The sequence below is a fragment of the Trachypithecus francoisi genome, unplaced genomic scaffold (genome assembly GCF_009764315.1).
Source record: "Trachypithecus francoisi isolate TF-2019V2 unplaced genomic scaffold, Tfra_2.0 Lachesis_group13, whole genome shotgun sequence".
Taxonomy (NCBI): Eukaryota; Metazoa; Chordata; class Mammalia; order Primates; family Cercopithecidae; genus Trachypithecus; species Trachypithecus francoisi.
In genome coordinates this window covers 38769165-38789727 of record NW_022681458.1, presented here as the reverse complement: position 1 = coordinate 38789727, position 20563 = coordinate 38769165, and the positions used below count along the sequence as shown (strand labels likewise).

At 38.2% G+C, this 20563-nt stretch overlaps 1 protein-coding gene across 2 annotated transcripts in view; it reads left to right on the top strand.

Moving 5' to 3' along the window:
- The window catches only part of BMPR2 (bone morphogenetic protein receptor type 2), a 210406-nt gene extending 193600 nt beyond the window's left edge, over positions 1-16806 (top strand). Inside the window, exons 11-13 of one of the 2 annotated variants that reach the window (XM_033230678.1) lie at positions 966-1138; positions 3539-4818; positions 8720-16806. In XM_033230678.1, coding sequence (XP_033086569.1) covers positions 966-1138; positions 3539-4818; positions 8720-8970 — 1704 coding nt within the window. In that variant the 3' untranslated portion in view covers positions 8971-16806. The remainder of the gene's footprint in view (positions 1-965; positions 1139-3538; positions 4819-8719) is intronic. The other variant, XM_033230679.1, reaches the window with a different exon arrangement.
- The last annotated feature ends 3757 nt before the right edge of the window (positions 16807-20563 follow it).

Genomic DNA, 20563 nt, shown 5'->3' with positions numbered 1-20563 from the left:
ACCCAGGCTGGAGTGCAGTGGCCGGATCTCAGCTCACTGCAAGCTCCGCCTCCCGGGTTTACGCCATTCTCCTGCCTCAGCCTCCCGAGTAGCTGGGACTAAGGCGCCCGCCACCTCGCCCGGCTAGTTTTTTTTTGTATTTTTTTAGTAGAGACGGGGTTTCACGGTGTTAGCCAGGATGGTCTCGATCTCCTGACCTTGTGATCCACCCGTCTCGGCCTCCCAAAGTGCTGGGATTACAGGCTTGAACCACCGCGCCCGGCTAGTTTTGTACTTTTGGTAGAGACGAGGTTTCACTATATTGGCCAGGCTGGTCTCAAACTCCTGACCTCGTGATCCACCCGACTTGGCCTCCCAAACTGCTGGGATTACAGGTGTGAACCACCACACCTGGCCAATTTTTTTATATTTTTAGTAGAGATGGGGTTTCACCATATTGGCCAAACTGGTCTCGAACTCCTAACCTCAGGTGATCTTCCTGCCTCAGCCACCAAAGTGCTGGGATTATAGGCGTAAGCCTCTGCGCCCAACCAAGCACTCTTAACTGGGGGTAAAGGAGAAAAGCTCACCTAGAGATAGAAAATAGCCAAATGTCCCCAAATTCCATCAAACTCAAAACTTATTTTTGAAGCAGAATTAGTGGCTGTTGATTGACATAACATAACTGTGAATTAACAACAATGAACTAAACCTGTGGCCTTGAAGAAACATCTGCGACTTATTGTTGCTTTTACTTTTATGAATAATTCTTCAGAGAGTTGAGGTAAATCCTGCTTGTTTACTTGTTCATCACCTTTTGAGAATGTTCCTTTACAAATCCTTGAAGCCTAAAATACATTATTATAGCTATGTAAAATATACTGGTTAAGGTAATTGATTTTTCTTTTACCTCATGTTGTGAACTGAAAAGTTCAGTATATATATTTTTTAAAGACACACGGTTTGACATGTACTTTGTCTTACAGGCAGTGAGGTCACTCAAGGAGACAATCGAAGACTGTTGGGACCAGGATGCAGAGGCTCGGCTTACTGCACAGTGTGCTGAGGAAAGGATGGCGGAACTTATGATGATTTGGGAAAGAAACAAATCTGTGAGCCCAACAGTCAATCCAATGACTACTGCTATGCAGAATGAACGGTAAGACCCTAAGGGGTGTGGCACCTGTCAATCAGTATTAGAAACGGAGACCCAATAAATAACAGAAAATAAATACGTTTAAACCAGCCTCATGGTTCAATGATTACCTCATACAGTCTAAAGTTATCATTTTTCTTTCAATATTCCTATTCTTCTATTGAACATTTTTGTTTGGTACGAGTGCAAGATGAAATCTGCATTTTTTTATATGTAAAGGTATAGTGAAAGAAGTTAGTCTTTCTCTATTTATGGTCCAACCTTCCTGCAATAATAAAGGTAAAATGTTTCCATAACTCCAAAAGTTCATAAGCACTTCTATATAAATTGTCTCATTTATCCTTTGTTGTTATTATTCCTTCCTCCTCTGCTTTTTTTTTAAGTAAATGGAACTATGAACTTGCCTATCTAACCACTGTTTCACTGACACTAAGGTTTCTAGACTTCCTATCTAATGCTCTTTCTTATAGAGTATACTACTACTACTTTTACATGAAAGCAATTCAAAGGTCTTTCTAGTCCATCATTAATATTATTTTACAAGACTTTTTCTTTGCTAGAACTATAATTTTTGGTTCTAAATAAAAAGGCTTTTTAAAAATTCCTACAATTTGGAACTTTCTACGTCTGTATTTCTTTGTTCCATGTTTGGGGTAAAAAAGCCTTTCTATGACTCTGTCATTTTGTCTAATACATGTTTAAAACTTTCAGAAAGGCATCCAGGAAAGGGTTACTGGAGAAGATTGAAATAAAAATAAACTCGATTCTTGAAACTTTTTTTTTTTCTGTGTGGTTTTTTTGGGGTTTTTTTGTTTGTTTGTTTGTTTGTTTGTTTGTTGTTGTTTGTTTGTTTTTTGGAAACTGAGTCTTACTCTGTCCCCCAGGCTGGAGTGCAGTGGCATGATCCTGGCTCGCTGCAACCTCTGCCTCCTGGGTTCAAGCGATTCTCCTGCTTCAGCCTCCCGAGTAGCTGAGATTACAGGCATGAGCCACCATCCCCAGCTAATTTTGTATATTTATTAGAGACAGGGTTTCACCATGTTAGCCAGGCTGGTCTCAAACTCCCGACCTCTGGTGATCCACCTGCCTTGGCCTCCCAAAGTAATGGAGATTATAGGCGACAGGTGTGAGCCACCACGCCCGGCCTGTTTTCTGTTGTTCTAATTTGTGAAAGCCATTTATTTGTATTAGCCATAGATCAAAAATTTGGTTTGCACTACTTTTGTATAGGTCAAATTAGTTTCGTATATACACTCTTTCTTATACCTTATATATCAGTAAATCAAGGAAGTTAGACACTGGCAATTCTAATTGTAAATTTTTTCACTTTACACATACCTGAGGACTGTCTTCTGCTTTCATCTCCCCTCATCTCTGTATTTCCCATGTCCTTTAGTATGATGTTTATACCTCTCTCAGAAGTCAGCTAAAGCTTTTATTTTGAATGCTTTCAAACTTTTCTTCAGTGGTAAGAAAAAAAACCCTTGATGGCCCATCTTGATTTGGCCATTTTTTGCCTCCTGTGTCATTCGGCTCAACCTTCTGCATGCATCTTCTCATCTCCAGTCTCTACTAATAATTTCCCCAAAATTATAATTCATCCCATAGTTACTCTTGTTTTATTTTACTGAATCTTACCCTCCATGTCTCCTTAGCTTTCTTTTCTTGTACTGTATAACAACTTTTTCTTCTTTCCCTCCTGTCATCTCCCTTATAAATAATGATCATTCCCAAGGAATGACAATGACAGCAAAGAACCCATGATAATTGGAGAGCAATTCTGAATCTTTGATCCTTTATTTGAACATCATATTCTGCCTTATACCTTAGGCTCAAGGACTTTTACTGATATGACTCAGACTATCCCAGAAAGATATGCGCCATTACTAGGGTGTGCTTCTTAATGGAGGCCTTTGGAACAACCTAAAAGCTTATATTCTTTCTACCATTTGCCCATTGGAACTTAATTGATAACATACCTTTTGAGTAGGCACCATGCATCTAGAATTATGGAAGTACAGAAAACATATACCATGGTTCTTCCTCTCATAAAACATAATGTCTGGTTGTATGAATATATATTCATAAATATATATTTAATGATGTTAGACAACTATAGGGGAGATTTTTAAATTAACTCATAAACCAAAATAATAAACATTTATAAAAATTATATCTGATCCACATACATTTTTCAGTAGGCTTAATTCATGTATAACTAATACTTACCAAGTTATTAATTGACACTTGATTATTTGATTAGACTTTTTAACCTTTAGAAAAATATATATTTGGAAGAAAATGAAAAACAACTCAGACTTTAAAATCAGAGGTGTCAAACTTGGAGAGACAATTTATCATAAATGTACATTCTCAATGTGATACTTTTTTTCTTTCTTTAAGCAACCTGTCACATAATAGGCGTGTGCCAAAAATTGGTCCTTATCCAGATTATTCTTCCTCCTCATACATTGAAGACTCTATCCATCATACCGACAACATCGTGAAGAATATTTCCTCTGAGCATTCTATGTCCAGCACACCTTTGACTATAGGGGAAAAAAACCGAAATTCGATTAACTATGAACGACAGCAAGCACAAGCTCGAATACCCAGCCCTGAAACAAGTGTCACCAGCCTCTCCACCAACACAACAACCACAAACACCACAGGCCTCACACCAAGTACTGGCATGACTACTATATCTGAGATGCCATACCCAGATGAAACAAATCTGCATGCCACAAATGTTGCACAGTCAATTGGGCCAACCCCTGTCTGCCTACAGCTGACAGAAGAAGACTTGGAGACCAACAAGTTAGACCCAAAAGAAGTTGATAAGAACCTCAAGGAAAGCTCTGATGAGAATCTCATGGAGCACTCTCTTAAACAGTTCAGTGGGCCAGACCCACTGAGCAGTACTAGTTCTAGCTTGCTTTACCCACTCATAAAACTTGCAGTAGAAGCAACTGGACAGCAGGACTTCACACAGGCTGCAAATGGCCAAGCATGTTTAATTCCTGATGTTCTGCCTACTCAGATCTATCCTCTCCCCAAGCAACAAAACCTTCCCAAGAGACCTACTAGTTTGCCTTTGAACACCAAAAATTCAACAAAGGAGCCCCGGCTAAAATTTGGCAGCAAGCACAAATCAAACTTGAAACAAGTCGAAACTGGAGTTGCCAAGATGAATACAATCAATGCAGCAGAACCTCATGTGGTGACAGTCACCATGAATGGTGTGGCAGGTAGAAACCACAGTGTTAACTCCCATGCTGCCACAACCCAATATGCCAATGGGACAGTACCATCTGGCCAAACAACCAACATAGTGACACATAGGGCCCAAGAAATGTTGCAGAATCAGTTTATCGGTGAGGATACCCGGCTGAATATTAATTCCAGTCCCGATGAGCATGAGCCTTTACTGAGACGAGAGCAACAAGCTGGCCATGATGAAGGTGTTCTGGATCGTCTCGTGGACAGGAGGGAACGACCACTAGAAGGTGGCCGAACTAATTCCAATAACAACAACAGCAATCCATGTTCAGAACAAGATGTTCTTACACAGGGTGTTCCAAGCACAGTAGCAGATCCTGGGCCATCAAAGCCCAGAAGAGCACAGAGGCCTAATTCTCTGGATCTTTCAGCCACAAATGTCCTGGATGGCAGCAGTATACAGAGTAAGTGGGGGGATCATATAATCTCTCCTGTGTGTCTTTTGGGGCCATTTAAATAACTATTTAGATCAACTAATAGATATATTTCAACTAGTGATTATTTACCTTTGCCACTTTGTAAATGATCCATTTGAGGCCTGGAACAGTGGCTCACACCTGTAATCCTAGCACTTTGGGAGGCCAAGGGAGGTGGATCACCTGAGGTCAGGAGTTCAAGACCAACCTGGCCAACATGGCAAAACCCTATCTCTACAAAAACACAAAAATTAGCCAGGTGTGGTGGTGTGCACCTGTAATCCCAGCCGAGATCACGACACTTCACTCTAGCCTGGGCAAAAAAGCAAAACTCCATCTCAATAATGAAATAAAATAAAATAAGCCATTTGGGCCAGGCATGGTGGCTCATGCCTATAATCCTAGCACTTTGTGAGGCCGGGGCAGGTGGATCACCTGAGGTCAGGAGTTCGAGACCAGCCTGACCAACATGGTGAAACCCCATCTCTACTAAAAAATGCAAAAATGGCCAGGCACAGTGGCTCATGCCTGTAACCCAGCACTTTGGGAGGCTGAGGCAGGTGGATCACGAGGTCAGGAGTTCAAGATCAGCCTGGCCGAGATGGTGAAACCCCCGTCTCTACTAAAAATACAAAAAATTAGCTGGGTGTGGTGGTAGACACCTGTAATCCCAGCTACTCAGGAGGCTGAGGCAGAGAATTGCTTGAACCCAGGAGGTGGAGGTTGCAGTGAGCCAAGATTGCACCACTGCACTCCAGCCTGGGCGACAGAGCAAAACTCTGTCTCAAAAAAAAAAAAAAAAAAAAGCAAAAATTAGCTGGGTGTGGTGGTGCACACCTGTAATCCCAGCTACTTGGAAGGCTGAGGCAGGAGAATCGCCTGAACCCAGGAGGCGGAGGTTGCACTGAGCCGAGATCGTGCCATTGTACTCCAGCCTGGGCAGCAAGAGCGAAACTCCATCTCAGGAAAAAAAAAAAAAAATAAGCCATTTGGTTGGGCCTCAAAGGTAATTAGACTATTGTCAAGAAAAAAGTAATATTTTTGTCATTGATAATTAAAAAGTCAGTGTCACAATAGTCAGAATAATTGCCCAATTTAATATGTGCTTTATGTGGCTGCTGCTTTATAATGCAACTCATATACTTGCTATGAAAAGTTGAAATTAAGTAAATACCAGTTCAAGAGCTCCAAGTAATGTTATACCAGTATAACCTTTGAAACATTTTATTGCACATATTAATATTGATTATGTCTGCATTTAGGTTTTATCAAACTAAATAAATCTTTTTTTTTTTTTTTTTTTTGAGACAGAGTCTTGCTCTGTCGCCCAAGCTGGAGTGCAGTGGCCGGATCTTAGCTCACTGCAAGCTGCGCCTCCCAGGTTTACGCCATTCTTCTGCCTCAGCCTCCCAAGTAGCTGGGACTACAGGCGCCTGCCGCCACACCCGGCTAATTTTTTATGTTTTTAGTAGAGACGGGGTTTCACCATGTCAGCCAGGATGGTCTCGATCTCCTGACCTTGTGATCTACCCACCTCGGCCTCCCAAAGTGCTGGAATTACAGGCGTGAGCCACTGCGCCTGGCTATACCTTAATAAATCTTAAAGATCCAGAGAAATTTCAGAAAAACTACTATAAAGAAACTGTAGGCTGGGCACTGTGGCTCACGCCTGTAATCCTAGTGCTGTGGAAGACTGAGGTGGGTGGATCACTTGAGGCCAGGAGTTCAAGACTAGCCTGGGCAACATAGCAAAACCCAATCTCTACAAAAAATTTAAAACTTAGTTTGGTGTGGTGGTGAGCGCCTGTAGTTCTAGCTACTTGGGAGGCTGAGGCAGGAGGATCACTTGAGCCCAGTGTTCAAGACTGTAGTCGGCCATAATCATACCACTGTACTTCAGCCCGTACAAGAGAGGGAGACTCTGAGAAACAAAACAAACAAAAAAAACTGTAAGATTCTTCTTAGTTTCTTAGTATCATCTTTTTCAAGAGTTGTGTATTGAGTCTCTCACATACCTATACTTTTTTTTTTTTTTGAGACAAGGTCTCACTGTTGCCTAGGCTGGAGTGCAGTGGCAAGATCATGGCTTACTGCAGCCTCAACCTCCTGGGCTCAGGTCATCCTCCTGCCTCAGCCTCCCAAGTAGCTGGGACTCCATACCTATACTATGGTACTATGAGCCCTGTAGCATCTTAAATAACTTAAATTAATGTTTGGTTTCTTGCCCTAAAGGTATTACAACACAAAACAGGAGAGCTCACCAAAATCTGTAACTTATTGTTATACAAAATGATTTATTTTAATTAATTAATTTTTTTTTTTGAGACAGAGTCTTACTCTGTAATCCAGGCTGGATCATGCAATGGCATAATCTCGGCTCACTGCAACCTCTGTCTCCCAGGTTCAAGCGATTCTCTTGCCTCAGCCTCCTGAGTAGCTGGGATTACAGACATGCGCCACCATGCCCTGCTAATTTTTGTGTTTTAGTAAAGGAAGGGTTTCGCCATGTTGGCCAGGCTGGTCTCGAACGCCTGACCTGAGGTGATCCACCCACCTCGGTCTCCCACAGTGCTGGGATTACAGGTGTGAGCCACTGCGCTCAGCCGATTTCTTTTTTAGACTAAGGCATTTATGAAAAAAAGTTATGTTTTATTATTCTCTAGGGCTACAAAATGGGTTTGAAAGAAGGATACAGGTTTCAAAAAACTATCAGTAAAATATAGCCCCTTGCTTGAGCAGCTTATATTATAGACCAGTTGACAGACCCTTATTGCAGGACTCTGAGTCAGTAAGACATCTTGTCAGATAGGCCAGGCGTGGTGGCTCATGCCTATAATCCCAGCACTTTGGGAGGCTGAGGCGGGCGGATCACCTGAGGTCGGGAGTTCGAGACCAACCTGACCAACATGGAGAAACCCCATCTCTACTAAAAATACAAAATTAGCCAGGCATGATGGTGCATGCCTGTAATCCCAGCTACTTGGGAGGCTGAGGCAGGAGACTTGCTTGAACCCGGGAGGTGGAGGTTGCGGTGATCTGAGATCATGCCATTGCACTCCAGCCTGGCAACAAGAGTGAAACTCCGTCTCAAAAAAAAAAAAAAAAAAATCTTGTCAGATATAGGAAGAGGAAATTACTAGAATATTTGTACTCTAATATTTCTGTCATTCTTCTGAAAAATATTGTATGCCAGGTGCTTTTAGAGTTTGATCCAGGCCGGGCATGGTGGCTCACACCTATAACCCGAGCACTTAGGAAGACTGAGTCGGGCACATTGCCTGAGCTCAGGAGTTCAAGACCACCCTCGACAAGATGGTGAAACCCCCCCCCCGTCTCTACTAAAATACAAAAAAATTAGCTGGGCATGGTGGCGTGCACCTGTAGTCCCAGTTACTCTAGAGGCTGAGGCATGAGAATCGCTTGAGCCTGGGAAACAGAGGTTGCAGTGAGTCAGGATCGTGCCACTGCACTCCAACCTGGGCTACAGAGTGAGACTCAGTCCCCCAAAAAAAAATTTTTTTGATCCACCTTGAGCATTAAATAGAGTGATTAAATACATTTTACCAAGTTAAGATCTCTACCAAAACCAGAAGATTTGAGAATACAGCTGAGAACTTTAAGTGTTCTCCTCTGATTGTGTGTGTGTGTGTGTGTTTATCCTTGACTTATAGAATAAGTTAATCAGTTATTAAAACATTTAGGTTAAACAGTCTCAAAAATAAGTTGGTTAAGCTTTGCCTAGAAAAACATTGCCTGGCATTATGAATTTCAAGAAATGTTCGTTAGCACCCTCCTGAGACATTGGTTTGACCTTTTCTTGAGTTATATCCCTCACCCTTTATTTCTTAAGTCTGTTAAATAGTTCATTTTTCTGCCCTTTTATTTTCAGTAGGTGAGTCAACACAAGATGGCAAATCAGGATCAGGTGAAAAGATCAAGAAACGTGTGAAAACTCCCTATTCTCTTAAGCGGTGGCGCCCCTCCACCTGGGTCATCTCCACTGAATCACTGGACTGTGAAGTCAACAACAATGGCAGTAACAGGGCAGTTCATTCCAAATCCAGCACTGCTGTTTACCTTGCAGAAGGAGGCACTGCCACAACCATGGTGTCTAAAGATATAGGAATGAACTGTCTGTGAAATGTTTTCAAGCCTATGGAGTGAAATTATTTTTTGCATCATTTAAACATGCAGAAGATGTTTTAAAAAAAAAAAACTGCTTTATCCTCCTGTCAGCACCCCCCTCCCACCCCTGCAACAAGGACTTGCTTTAAATAGATTTCAGCTATGCAGAAAAATTTAGCTTATGCTTCCATATTTTTAAATTTTGTTTTTTAAGTTTTGCACTTTTGTTTAGTCTCGCTAAAGTTATATTTGTCTGTTATGACCACAGAGTTATATGTGTGTGTATCAAAAGTGGTCTCAAAATATTTTTTTAAGAAAAAAAGCAAAAACAATGTATTGCTGATAATCAGTTTGGACCAGTTTCTTAAGGTCATTAAAACAGAAGCAAATTAAGACAGGTTTGACTGCAGTGGTATCTGGTATCCATGTTTTATTTCTGGGCACAAGCTAGTTTTTATGTTGATACGTTCCTGAACATATTATCTTGTTGGACATCTTTTCTCTTGTGTTTTGTTTGAATGTGCAATAGTTTATAGGCCACAAATAAGCTTTCTTGTAAGCTCTCTTCCTAACAGGGCACATATTCTTCCATAATATAAACACTTTTCTGCCCCATCTCCCATACTTTTGAAGGTCAGTTCTATGACAGTGAATTTTGCACAGGAGAAGCAGCTACCTGATTTCTTACTTTCTCTCTCCTTATCATGGAGAATACAGAAACATTGTCTGAAAGGGCTCTAAAGAAGGAACTACCAAAACCTGATTTGAAATGCCATTTCTTTTAACCTTCCAAATCCTGAATGTTTCCTTCCAGGCATTTTAATAAACTTATTTGCTTCTGGTTTTGGGAGTTCATAAGAGAGACTAGAACAAAGTACAGGACATCAAATATTAGCCATTTCCCATTTTATTTTATTTTTCTATATATGTTCATGTTCCATGTTCATTTATTTAAGAATACATTTTTATTGGTAAGCTTATAGAGCTATACTTAACGGAATTTTTAAGTAGGAAAATAAATGGTTAAGACAAAATAGTGTTATAGCTTTCATTCTCTGAATAGGCCATCTTTGACTCATAAAATTACACTTACTGTTTATTATAACTTCAGAAGTAATTTATAGTTCTGAACCTATAGTATCTTTTACCCTGTTCCCAAGCGAAGACTGGTGACTTTATCTGAAAATTATTCCTCTTCCCATGACCTAAAACACTGTGAGGAAAAATCATTCAAGTGGCATGCCAAGTCCCCATGAACGAAGGGCTGCTATCAAACCTAACTTTTTTGAGCAGACTGAGACTAAACTTCTCTCTTTTCAAAATTGTGTTATCTTCCTTAATCCTATTTTCATAATTTTTACTTTTGCCAGTTTTTCACATTATCTTTGATATGTGAGCAACATTTATTATTTACATTAGAGTATACCTTTTAGTAATAACATGACTTGAAATCATGTTATTTTTAAAAGCCTCCTTTGCTTCTTTCATTACTTATAATCTTCTGTAAAACAAACTCTGCATTTTTTTAATAAAGCACTTTCTGTCAAATAATGGACTTTTTTCTAAACAAATTATTTTCTATTAATTTACAAACTGATGATTTCACTTTTTAAATTTTTTTTTTCGATTATCAGAGTACTTAGTAAATGTTACATAGTTAAGTTCTAAGATAGTTCCAGGGATTAAAAGGTTAAGAGGAAAACACAAATCACCAAATTTCTGATTTATGTTTTTATCTCCTGAACAGTATTTTTTCACTCATATTCCTCTATCTCATCACTTAGCTAAAGACAGCCTAAATTTCCCAATTTTCTGTCATTTGTGATTTACTTGTATATAAGCCTTCTCATTTGCCATGTGCTGTGATCTTACAAGTTAGATGTTACTGTACCTACCATTTATTCAGCTGGATTGCTGAACACTGTTCTGGATTCTTAGAATTAAGATTATCTTGTTAGTGCCCAAGATTTCCACGCTTTGTGTTTTATTGGCCCTTCTCTTGATTCAGCACCTTAACCGATTTTCAGTCTTCTGGCACATAATTTTTTTCACAGTTATTATTCTATTAACAAATTATTTGTATCTTTCCTAGTACATTTTCACTTAGTTCTCTTGCCTTTAAATACCTTTCACATGCATTTTAGGATATTCTTTTCAAATATTTGTGGGACAACTTTGAATCAAAATAAATTATATTCCTTCTCCAGTTTGAAGCATTGAGGGTAAATAACCATTTGAGGTCTAACTGATCTTTTCCTGCCACAAGGGTGATCTTACATTCTGCTATATTTGTATTTGGGCCAGTTGATTGTAGGTTTTCCAACATTTTTTAATATTGGGAAAATTATAATAAAATGCTTTAAAAATTAATATGCCAGATTAAAATAACTGAATAGTTTATTTCATTCAAGCATATTTAAAACAAATAATTTCCTTTCACCAGTTTTTCTTAGTAAACTCCTGAAAAAGTAGGAAAGGTGGAAAGTATATATCATTTTAATAAATTTTAAATTAAATTGTACATCAAACTGTTAAAATCTGTAATATACAAGCAAGCAAAATTAAGTTAGTTACTTATATGCTAATACTCATCTGATAATAAATGTTTCTTAAAGTTGACATTTAACTGCTATCACAAAATTTTACATGTAGAAAAGCAGGTCTTTTGAATAAAAGATCATTCAACTAAAAATATTAAAATTTATTTCACTGGATGGTAATGTAACCTTAAAAGCATCATAATAGGTAAAGTCTAATATTAGTTCCCTTAACAAAATCCTAACTGTATACCAGAATTAGGTTACTGAAAGAACTTGATTTGAATTACATTTAGACAAAAATTACTTAATTGTAAATTCTTAAAACTTTCCAAATGCATAATTGGAAAAAAAAAAAAAAAAACAACCACTGTTACCAGTGTAGGAAGTTACGAGAAGGCACATACCGAATGCTGAAATATATATATGCTATTTCTTTTAAACCTCAGAGCAACCATATGAGCATTGTAATTAATATTCCCATTTTACAGATGAGGAAATTGAAGCTAAGAGAAATTAAGTAATATGTCCAAGGTCCATATCTAGTAATAGACAAAGCTGGGATTTCAGTCTATGTCTACCTCTCTCCACATCTCTTTCATCCATACCACACTGCCTATATGCCATATGACAGGATGCGTAATGGGCTAACATTTATTTTAAAAATTCAGGCCGGGCGCAGTGGCTTACGCCTATAATCCCAGCACTTTGAGAGGCCGAGCCGGGTGGATCACAAGGTCAGGAGTTCAAGACCAGCCTGGCCAAGATGGTGAAACTCCATCTCTACTACAAATATTTTTTAAAAATTAGCCAAGCATGGTAGTGGGCACCTGTAGTCCCAGCTACTCAGGAGGGTGAGGCAGGAGAATTGCTTGAACCCAAGAGGCGGCGGTTGCAGTGAGCTGAGATCGCGCCACTGCACTCCAGCCTGGGTGACTGAGTGAGACTCCGTCTCAAAAAATAAAAATAAAAATTCAGTCACTATACTCGCACAATTGTCATTTGTATATATACAACTGTATTTGTATATATAAGGTAAGCCAAACTACATACCTTAATGATTTGGGAAGTTAGGCAAATATAAGATATGTAGACATATCTATGCTGATTGTTGCTTGAGAAATAATTACTAATTCAAGACAAAACTCAATCCTGTATCTCCCATCATGAATCTTAAAATCATTTCACTTAACTCCTAACATTCTTAAATTGCAGAACTAATGGTAAGGTAAATTTTAAGGAAAAAGTTAAGATAGCTTTTGGTAACAGAGACCTTTCCCTAAATTGATTCCATAGTAGATTTGGGGGAATTAATTTAACAGAGAATTTCAGTTTCATCAGTCCTTTGAATCCATCTTCAAGACTTCTGCTTTTAATAACTTTAGAAAATTTACTAATCCATAGAACTAATTGAGTAGGCTATAGGAAGGATACTAGGATAATGTCCTTTTTATAAAACAGTTTAGTATAGCTTCTTTACATGTATCCACTTGTTCCAGAAAATGTGCATTGGTTCTGAATGTGAAAATATTTACAGAGAGAAAGGAACACTTAAGTGTGGGCTTCAGTGGGAATTATCACAAAAAATTGGCAAGTTTTTTTTTTTAATTATTTTCAAATTTGACTTCTACAGCCAAATGGAATTGGTAGGCTGTAGCTGTTACACTGAAATTTCCAGTCTTTTTAAGTGCCTCCTGAAAGTCATTTAAAATGGAAAAATATTTCAATGAACTTTTCTTTTCCTTTTTTCATATTTATGGACATGAATATTTTATTGGAGATCATTAACTCCTAGAATTTGAGATTATATTTCTATACAACATTTTTTAAAGTTATGTTGAACTTACTACCTGTTATGTGCAGGTTATTATGTAACTATTCACAGATTGCTTCATACATCGCTTTATCTTCCCAGCTAACTTATTAAAGTTAGAATCTGTACACACATGTTGATTATCTAGACCAGTCATTCTAGAAACTATAACACTCCCACATAAACCCCAGAAGACTTTTTCAGAATGCAATGTTTTCTAAATATACTGTTTACTGGCAGTTTACTCTTCAGCATATAAGGTTGCATTGTAACTTTTAGATTATGAACTGTGCAAACTTTACCCAAAACTACCTTGCATGATTCCCTTCTAAATATATTCCTTGATTAAGTAAATCTGGCAAATCACTGTTTGAGCTAGTTACATAAAATTTGTTATCAAGAGAAAGCCTTTCTAAAAGTTTCCAGATTAACATAAAGAAAAGAGGAAATCACAGGACATTTAAGTGCACCTTCCCATTACTTTCCTTAAATCACCTCACAGTTAGGCCGGGCGCAGTGGCTGACGCCTGTAATCCCAGCACTTTGAGAGGCCGAGGCGGGTGGATCATGAGGTCAGGAAACAGACCATCCTGGCTAACACGATGAAACCCCATCTCTACTAAAATACAAATAATTAGCCAGCATGGTGGCATGCGCCTGTAGTCTCAGCTACTCGGGAGGCAGAGATAGGAGAATCGCTTGCACCCGGGAGGCGGAGGTTGCAGTGAGCGGAGATCGCGCCAATGCACTCCAACCTGGGCAACAGAGGGAGACTCCATCGCAAAAAAAAAAAAAAAAAAAATCACCTCATAGTTTATGTCTGACTTACTCCAAACCTCAGTTATCTGATTTGTAGTCTGTGTCAGGAAAGTTTTCTTCATATCCTGTCTCCCTCCTCTTTGATTTTAATTTTTTCTTTTTTTTTTTTTTTTACCCAGTAGGACAAAAAAGAGCGGTTGGTCATCATCCCCGATATTCTTAGTCTTCATTATGCTTCAGGCCTCTCAATGAGCACTTCAGTCTCGGTTCTTCAGACAAAATTGCTTAAGCTCTTTTTCCTCAGTCCTATTTTAATGACTTTATATTTAAGAACATAAAATTATATCTTCTTTTATATTCAAGTTCATTACTTCAGTTAAGTACTAGTCTGATAGTTTGATAGAATTGAGAGTTAAGATGTTTCTATTTGAAAGTGGATTCAACCATCAGACTACCAGCAAATCAGCACTTAATTTTTGTATTATCTAACATTTTCTATTGTGGAATTTTATGATTTTATATTCTCATTAGTTATAACTAAAAAGCCATGCATACAGAATTGTATATCATTTTGCCATTAAAATTGTTTAACTTATATTGCAGCAAGCTTAGTTTTATGATTGAGCCACAACCTTCTACTTATTTTTTGTGTCAAATATTAAACATTAAATGCAAGATTAACTTTCAAAAGCAAACCCTACATTAATCAGGTACTATCTATGGACATTTTTGTAGACCACTTTTGAAATACTTATTATTTTGCAACATAGACTGGACTATACAACTTTCATTTAACTTTTAGGTGACTGATTTAAGTTGAGTGTGCATATAGAGAAAAACTTAGAAATGTATCTCAAGGCAGATACATTTGAAAGTACTTCAGAAGACTTTATGCTGTATATTAAAACCAGGCTCAAAATAAATCTATCGTATCTTTAAAATTCCAATTCTGTTATTACTGTGATGTTTGTAGTGTTACTATTAAACATTGTGAACATACACGTTCATTTTTAAAACAACTTGAAACCCATTTTAAAATCTGGGTAAGAAAGAAGGAATCTTCAGAACCAAATTACATCATTAGGGTGTTCAGTTTATGACTGAATTTTTAAGCAAATTACTGTATTTGAAACTACAACTTGATTTGTTTTTCAGTTTTAAAAGGCAACATGTGGGTTTTATCCATTTTATTTATACCTTTAGATTTCAGAAACATCTTCATGTTTTAGATTCATTCTACAGACATATTACTTAAAAACTCAGGGCCCCTTTCTTCCCTTTGTACACTGAAAAAGTTCAATTGGTAGCAAGTAAGCAATTAGATCCAGTTGAATATTTAAAGTGTTTGTTGCACAGTTCATTTAATATTTCATCTTATTTGACTTTTTCACATAGATATAATCTCAGATTTCATTAATCATAAAAAGTTGCCCAGTTCTGTAATTACTGAACAGAGGGAATGACTCAACTAATTGGCTACATGTTGCAACAAATTTAGGCCTTTAGAGTTGAAGCACTGACTTAAAACCACTTACATTTCTGTTCTTTGGTCAAATGACCATACATGATATGGGACAAATTGTTTCATTTTGTTTGTTTTTTAATAAGAGAACTTAGTAAAGTAGTTCCTCTCAGATAGGATTTTCTCAAGAGACATTTTAACGTTATAAAGCCTTCTAAAAGTGAACTAAATATTTTATAACTTTAGTAATAGCTTGGATGGTTTTGAGAAAATAACCTCTATTTATCACATTGTCAGGGTCAAACAGAATTTTTCTTTGAATCAGACAAGTTCAAGCTCTAAACTGATATGCTATATACTTAAAATCCTAGGAAGTTATCTGTAACCAATCTCTTGTCTCAGGCTCTTCACCTTGTTACCAATCCTCTTAAGTATGTAAAGGAAACATATTTTTAAAGAAGCTTAACAGTAAGAAAAATTACTAAAAGATGCAATTCTAAGATAGATAGGTCCCAGTTTAACATTGAATTGCTTGACTTCTGTGGCTTTTCCTTTTCTGGCCACATTTATTTATTTAAGCAATTTTTGTATGCCTTGTTATTTCATTTCCGTAGAGATTATATTGTATCAGTGTTTAAGCTGGAATCATCCTCAGTTTTCTGTTGATAATTTTTCAAATAAAGATACATGGATATTGTAAAATACACTAACTCTTAGGGTGTTGTAGTAGCTGAAACATGGAGATGTGTAGCTGCCATGCTTTTTCTGAATGGACCGGAGAAACATAAGCTACAGAGTATTCATTTCTGAGGATGCTTTTCTGGAAAAAGAAAGGCTAGAAAATACTCGCACTTCCTCAGAACCCTCTTTCTTGTTAACGGGTATCTTTTGTTGGTGTGTTTTGCTCTTACATTACAGATAGACTATCATATATGACTTTATGAATAATTTCAGTTATTTTGCTTTTGTATAAGCTGTCTGAAGCCTTGCTATGCTGTATAAGTTGTGTTTGATGGATCAGTGTGAGTATAAAATAAAGCAAATCACTTTTCTTTTGTATTATCTATGGATGCCACTATGAAAGCTGACATTAAGCCACTAAAGAGTTTTCTATGAATAAGTGTAAGTAAATGCTTTGATATATATAAACCTAAATAAAAAGATTGTATTGATACAGAGACATTGGAGAAGGAGATTTTAAGGCAGTTCTTTAGGTTTAAAAAGGCTTGCTGTAAAATGGTGCATTATTCCGTTTATTAAAGATCATATTAATGACAATAGTAATTGTGTTTTTTTATTTTATGAGGTCACCAGAAATTGTTAGTATGATAATTAGGGAGTTTGCACTAGAATAGTAAATGTTCTATCTAATATGGCTTTCATAATTCAGTATGATACATCAAAAAAATAAACTAAATTTAGTATAATAGTTGCTATTTTCTGACCACCTATTATATGCCAGGCACTGTGTTAGTTATTTTACATGCATTGTTGATAATTCTCACAACAATCCTACAAAATATGTATTACTATCCCCCTTTTATAAATGAAGAAACTGAAAGAGAAATTAAATTCTCTGTCCAGTCACAGAACTGGCAAGTGATGAGATTCTAACGCATTTTACGTTTTGCTTTGAACTGCAATTTTCAGGCTCTACTTGTGGCAAGAGAAACTCAAAAATAAAAATAAAAATGGCCGGGCATGGTGGCTCACGCCTGTAATCCCAGCACTTTGGGAGGCCAAGGTAGGCGGATCACGTGAGGTCAGGAGTTCCAGACCAGTTTGACCAACCTGGAGAAACCCTGTCTCCACTAAAAATACAAAATTAGCCGGGTGTGGTGGTGCATGCTTGTAATCCCAGCTACTTGGGATGCTGAGGCAGGAGGAGAATCGCTTGAATCCGGGAGGCAGAGGTTGCAGTGAGCTGAGATTGCACCATTCACTCCAGCCTGGGCAATATGAGCAAAACTCCATCTCAAAAATAAATAAATAAATAAATAAAACGGTTTAGTAGTTAGAGTAACCAGGAATACCCATGGAGTAATTTAAGGGTGCAGAAAAGCTTTTCCAGATATCAAAACAGCTATTTCTATTGGCCTAATATGGTGTTTGTGCTTCACATCATCAAATAATCTTTTTGGTTGGATCTTAGTATTTTATTGAGAGTTAAGATGTTCAAAAAATAAATAGAAGGCCTTGTTAAAGCAGAATATGAGTTTGTGAAGGCACACATTGTTTGTCTCCAGGTTAATTCAATGTGTTAGAGAAGTGTCCTGGAGCAGGATCTCGTGTCAATCTATGGGACAACCATCTTTCAAAAGGTGCTGGGCCACTTTTACCGATATGCCAGGAGAACTTCTGATTGTTTAAAACATGACCTACTCCCATAGGCTCTGTTGTCACCTTAAATAACACTCTATTTTAGGGATGGAAATTGTTGCATTCAAGTAAGATGACATGTAAGTGCCCAAATAAATGGTACATTATATGCTCAATATGTGTTTGAAGAGCCAAAGAAGACTTTCAGTTGAGGAAATGATGTTGAATAGGGTCTTGAAGGGATGGATGAGACATCAGGAGAAAAAGTGAAGACAGGCAGGGCATGGTGGTTCAGGCCTGTAATTCCAGCACTTTGGGAGGCCAAGGTGGGTGGATCAGGAGGTCCGAATTTCAAAATCAGCCTGACCAACATGGTGAAACTCCACCTCTACTAAAGTACCAAAATTAACCAGGCATGGTGGCACGTGCCTGTAATCCCAGCTACTCAGGAGGCTGAGGCAGGAGAATCACTTGAACCCAGAAGCCAAGATCACGCCATTGCACTCCAGCCTGGGCAACAGAGCGAGATTCTGTCTCAAAAAAAAAAAAAGTGAAGACAATATTTGAAGTGACCAGAAGTAAGGGAGGACATGGACTGGAAATAAAACAGACAAAGTAGATCCAAACAGGTAGTATAATTTTTGAAATTATACCAAGTGTTTGGGACGCTGTCATCGACAATAGGGAGAACAAAGTTTCTGAGGAAGGAAGGACCTTGATAGAAGCAATGTGATGAGGTTTGGACTGACAAGTATGCAGGATAGATTAGAAGGGGAGGGATTGTACTGGGGACATGAGAGAAACTACAAATAAAATGCAATTTCCATTGTGACCAGTAAGTACCATTTTCAAAGGGTATCAGAAAATTTTTTTGAACATCTAATGTGTGGCAAATACTATTCTAGGAGATAAACAGTCCTGCTCTCAAGTTGCTCACAGTAGGTTTGGATAAAATTATAGTACAAATTCAATTGTTATGGAAGTGAAAGCCCAGGATGTTGTGGGGGTACAAGGCGAAGATACTTAATCCAGTCTTGCTGAATTGGGTAACTTTTTGGTAACTTTGATGATTGTCAAAATGTTAATAAGAATTAAGAGATGAGCAATGACTCTCTAAGCAGAGTTACAGCATCCACAAAGCCCTAGAAAGCCTGAGAGGGTAGAGTTTTTTCAGAGGGATGAGATGACATTCAATGAGAGTAGGATATGAGATGTTACATGAAAGGATGGAGAGAGATAACTACACACACAGCTCTCACAGAAGGGTTAGCATGCTGTTCTTAGTGTTTGAACTTATCCTAGAAGTCATGGAAGAATTTAAGCAATGGGGTTTCAAAATAGGTTACTCAGTTGGTAGTATATAGGATGAATTGAGAGGAAGGGAGAAACATAGAAATACATATACCTGGCTGGGCCTGGTGGCTCACACCTGTAATCCTAGCACTTTGGGAGGCCAAGGCAGGAAGATTGCTTAAGGCCAAGAGTTCAACACCAACCTGGCCAACATAGCAAGACCCTGTCTCTATTAAAAAATAAACAAATAAAAAAGAAAGAAATACATAGAACAGTATGGTGCTGGTGAGAGATAATGAAAGCCTTAAACCAAGGTAGAGTCAGTGACAGCAGAGAAGAGGGAGCATATTGGGTCTGGGTTAAAGAGAATCAGTAGGACCCAGTGAACCATTAAATGAGCATTGGAGAGAGAAAGACTGTTAACTTCGGGGTTCTAATTTGGAAAGGGAGGTTAATGAAAAATCTCAGGGAATGTGTAGCTGAAGAAAGGGTCCTGCCTTTATAAGTTTTAAAAATAGAAAAATTTTGATATATTGTCTTGTTGTTACATCATGTGTTCAAATTTTTGGTTCCAAAAATATAGGTAGACAACTTTAACCTATGGTCTCTGTAGAAATGCTTCAAGAACCAAGCCTTCCCTGGGTAAGTCACTCAGAAATTCAGTGCAATCTTTTTAAATGAATGCATATGAGACCAACTTGTTGCACATAGCATTTGTACTATGAAATTTTGATGAAGTGACCCTGCGCCTGCACTGTAAAAATGAGCATGGAAGCTGGGCGTGGTGGCTCACGCCTGTAATCCCAGCACTTTGGGAGGCCGAGGTGGGTGGATCACCTGAGGTTGGGAGTTCGAGACCAGCCTGACCAACATGGAGAAACTCTGTCTCTACTAGAAATACAAAATTATCTGGACATGGTGGCGCGTGCCTATAATCCCAGCTACTCGGGAGGCTGAGGCAGGAGAATCACTTGAACCCGTGAGGCGGAGGTTGCAGTGAGCCAAGATCATGCCATTGCACTCCAGACTGGGCAACAAGAGCAAAAATTCTGTCTCAAAAAAAAAAAAAAAGTATGAAGAGCAGCCTTGAAAGGAACAATGTGTCCTGAAATGGTGGTTGGTGGAAAGATGGAAAGGGGGTTGTATCAATTGTAAATATGTGATCTTCCAAGGACAGCTCCCTTCTCTTGCCCAGTGCTTCCCTCTCCCATCAAGTCCTCAACTAGCTAACTTCCCAACCCTGGAGCTGTTCCATTTCTGTTTACTTACTTAGAAAAGGTGACAAAACCTCAAAACTATTTCCTATTCAAGGAAACAAGCATCCCCTATTTGTATGTTTAAGTTTTGGGTTTTTTGTTGTTGTTTTTGTTTTTTTTGAGGCGGAGTCTCGCTCTGTCGCCCAGGCTGGAGTGCTGTGGCACCATC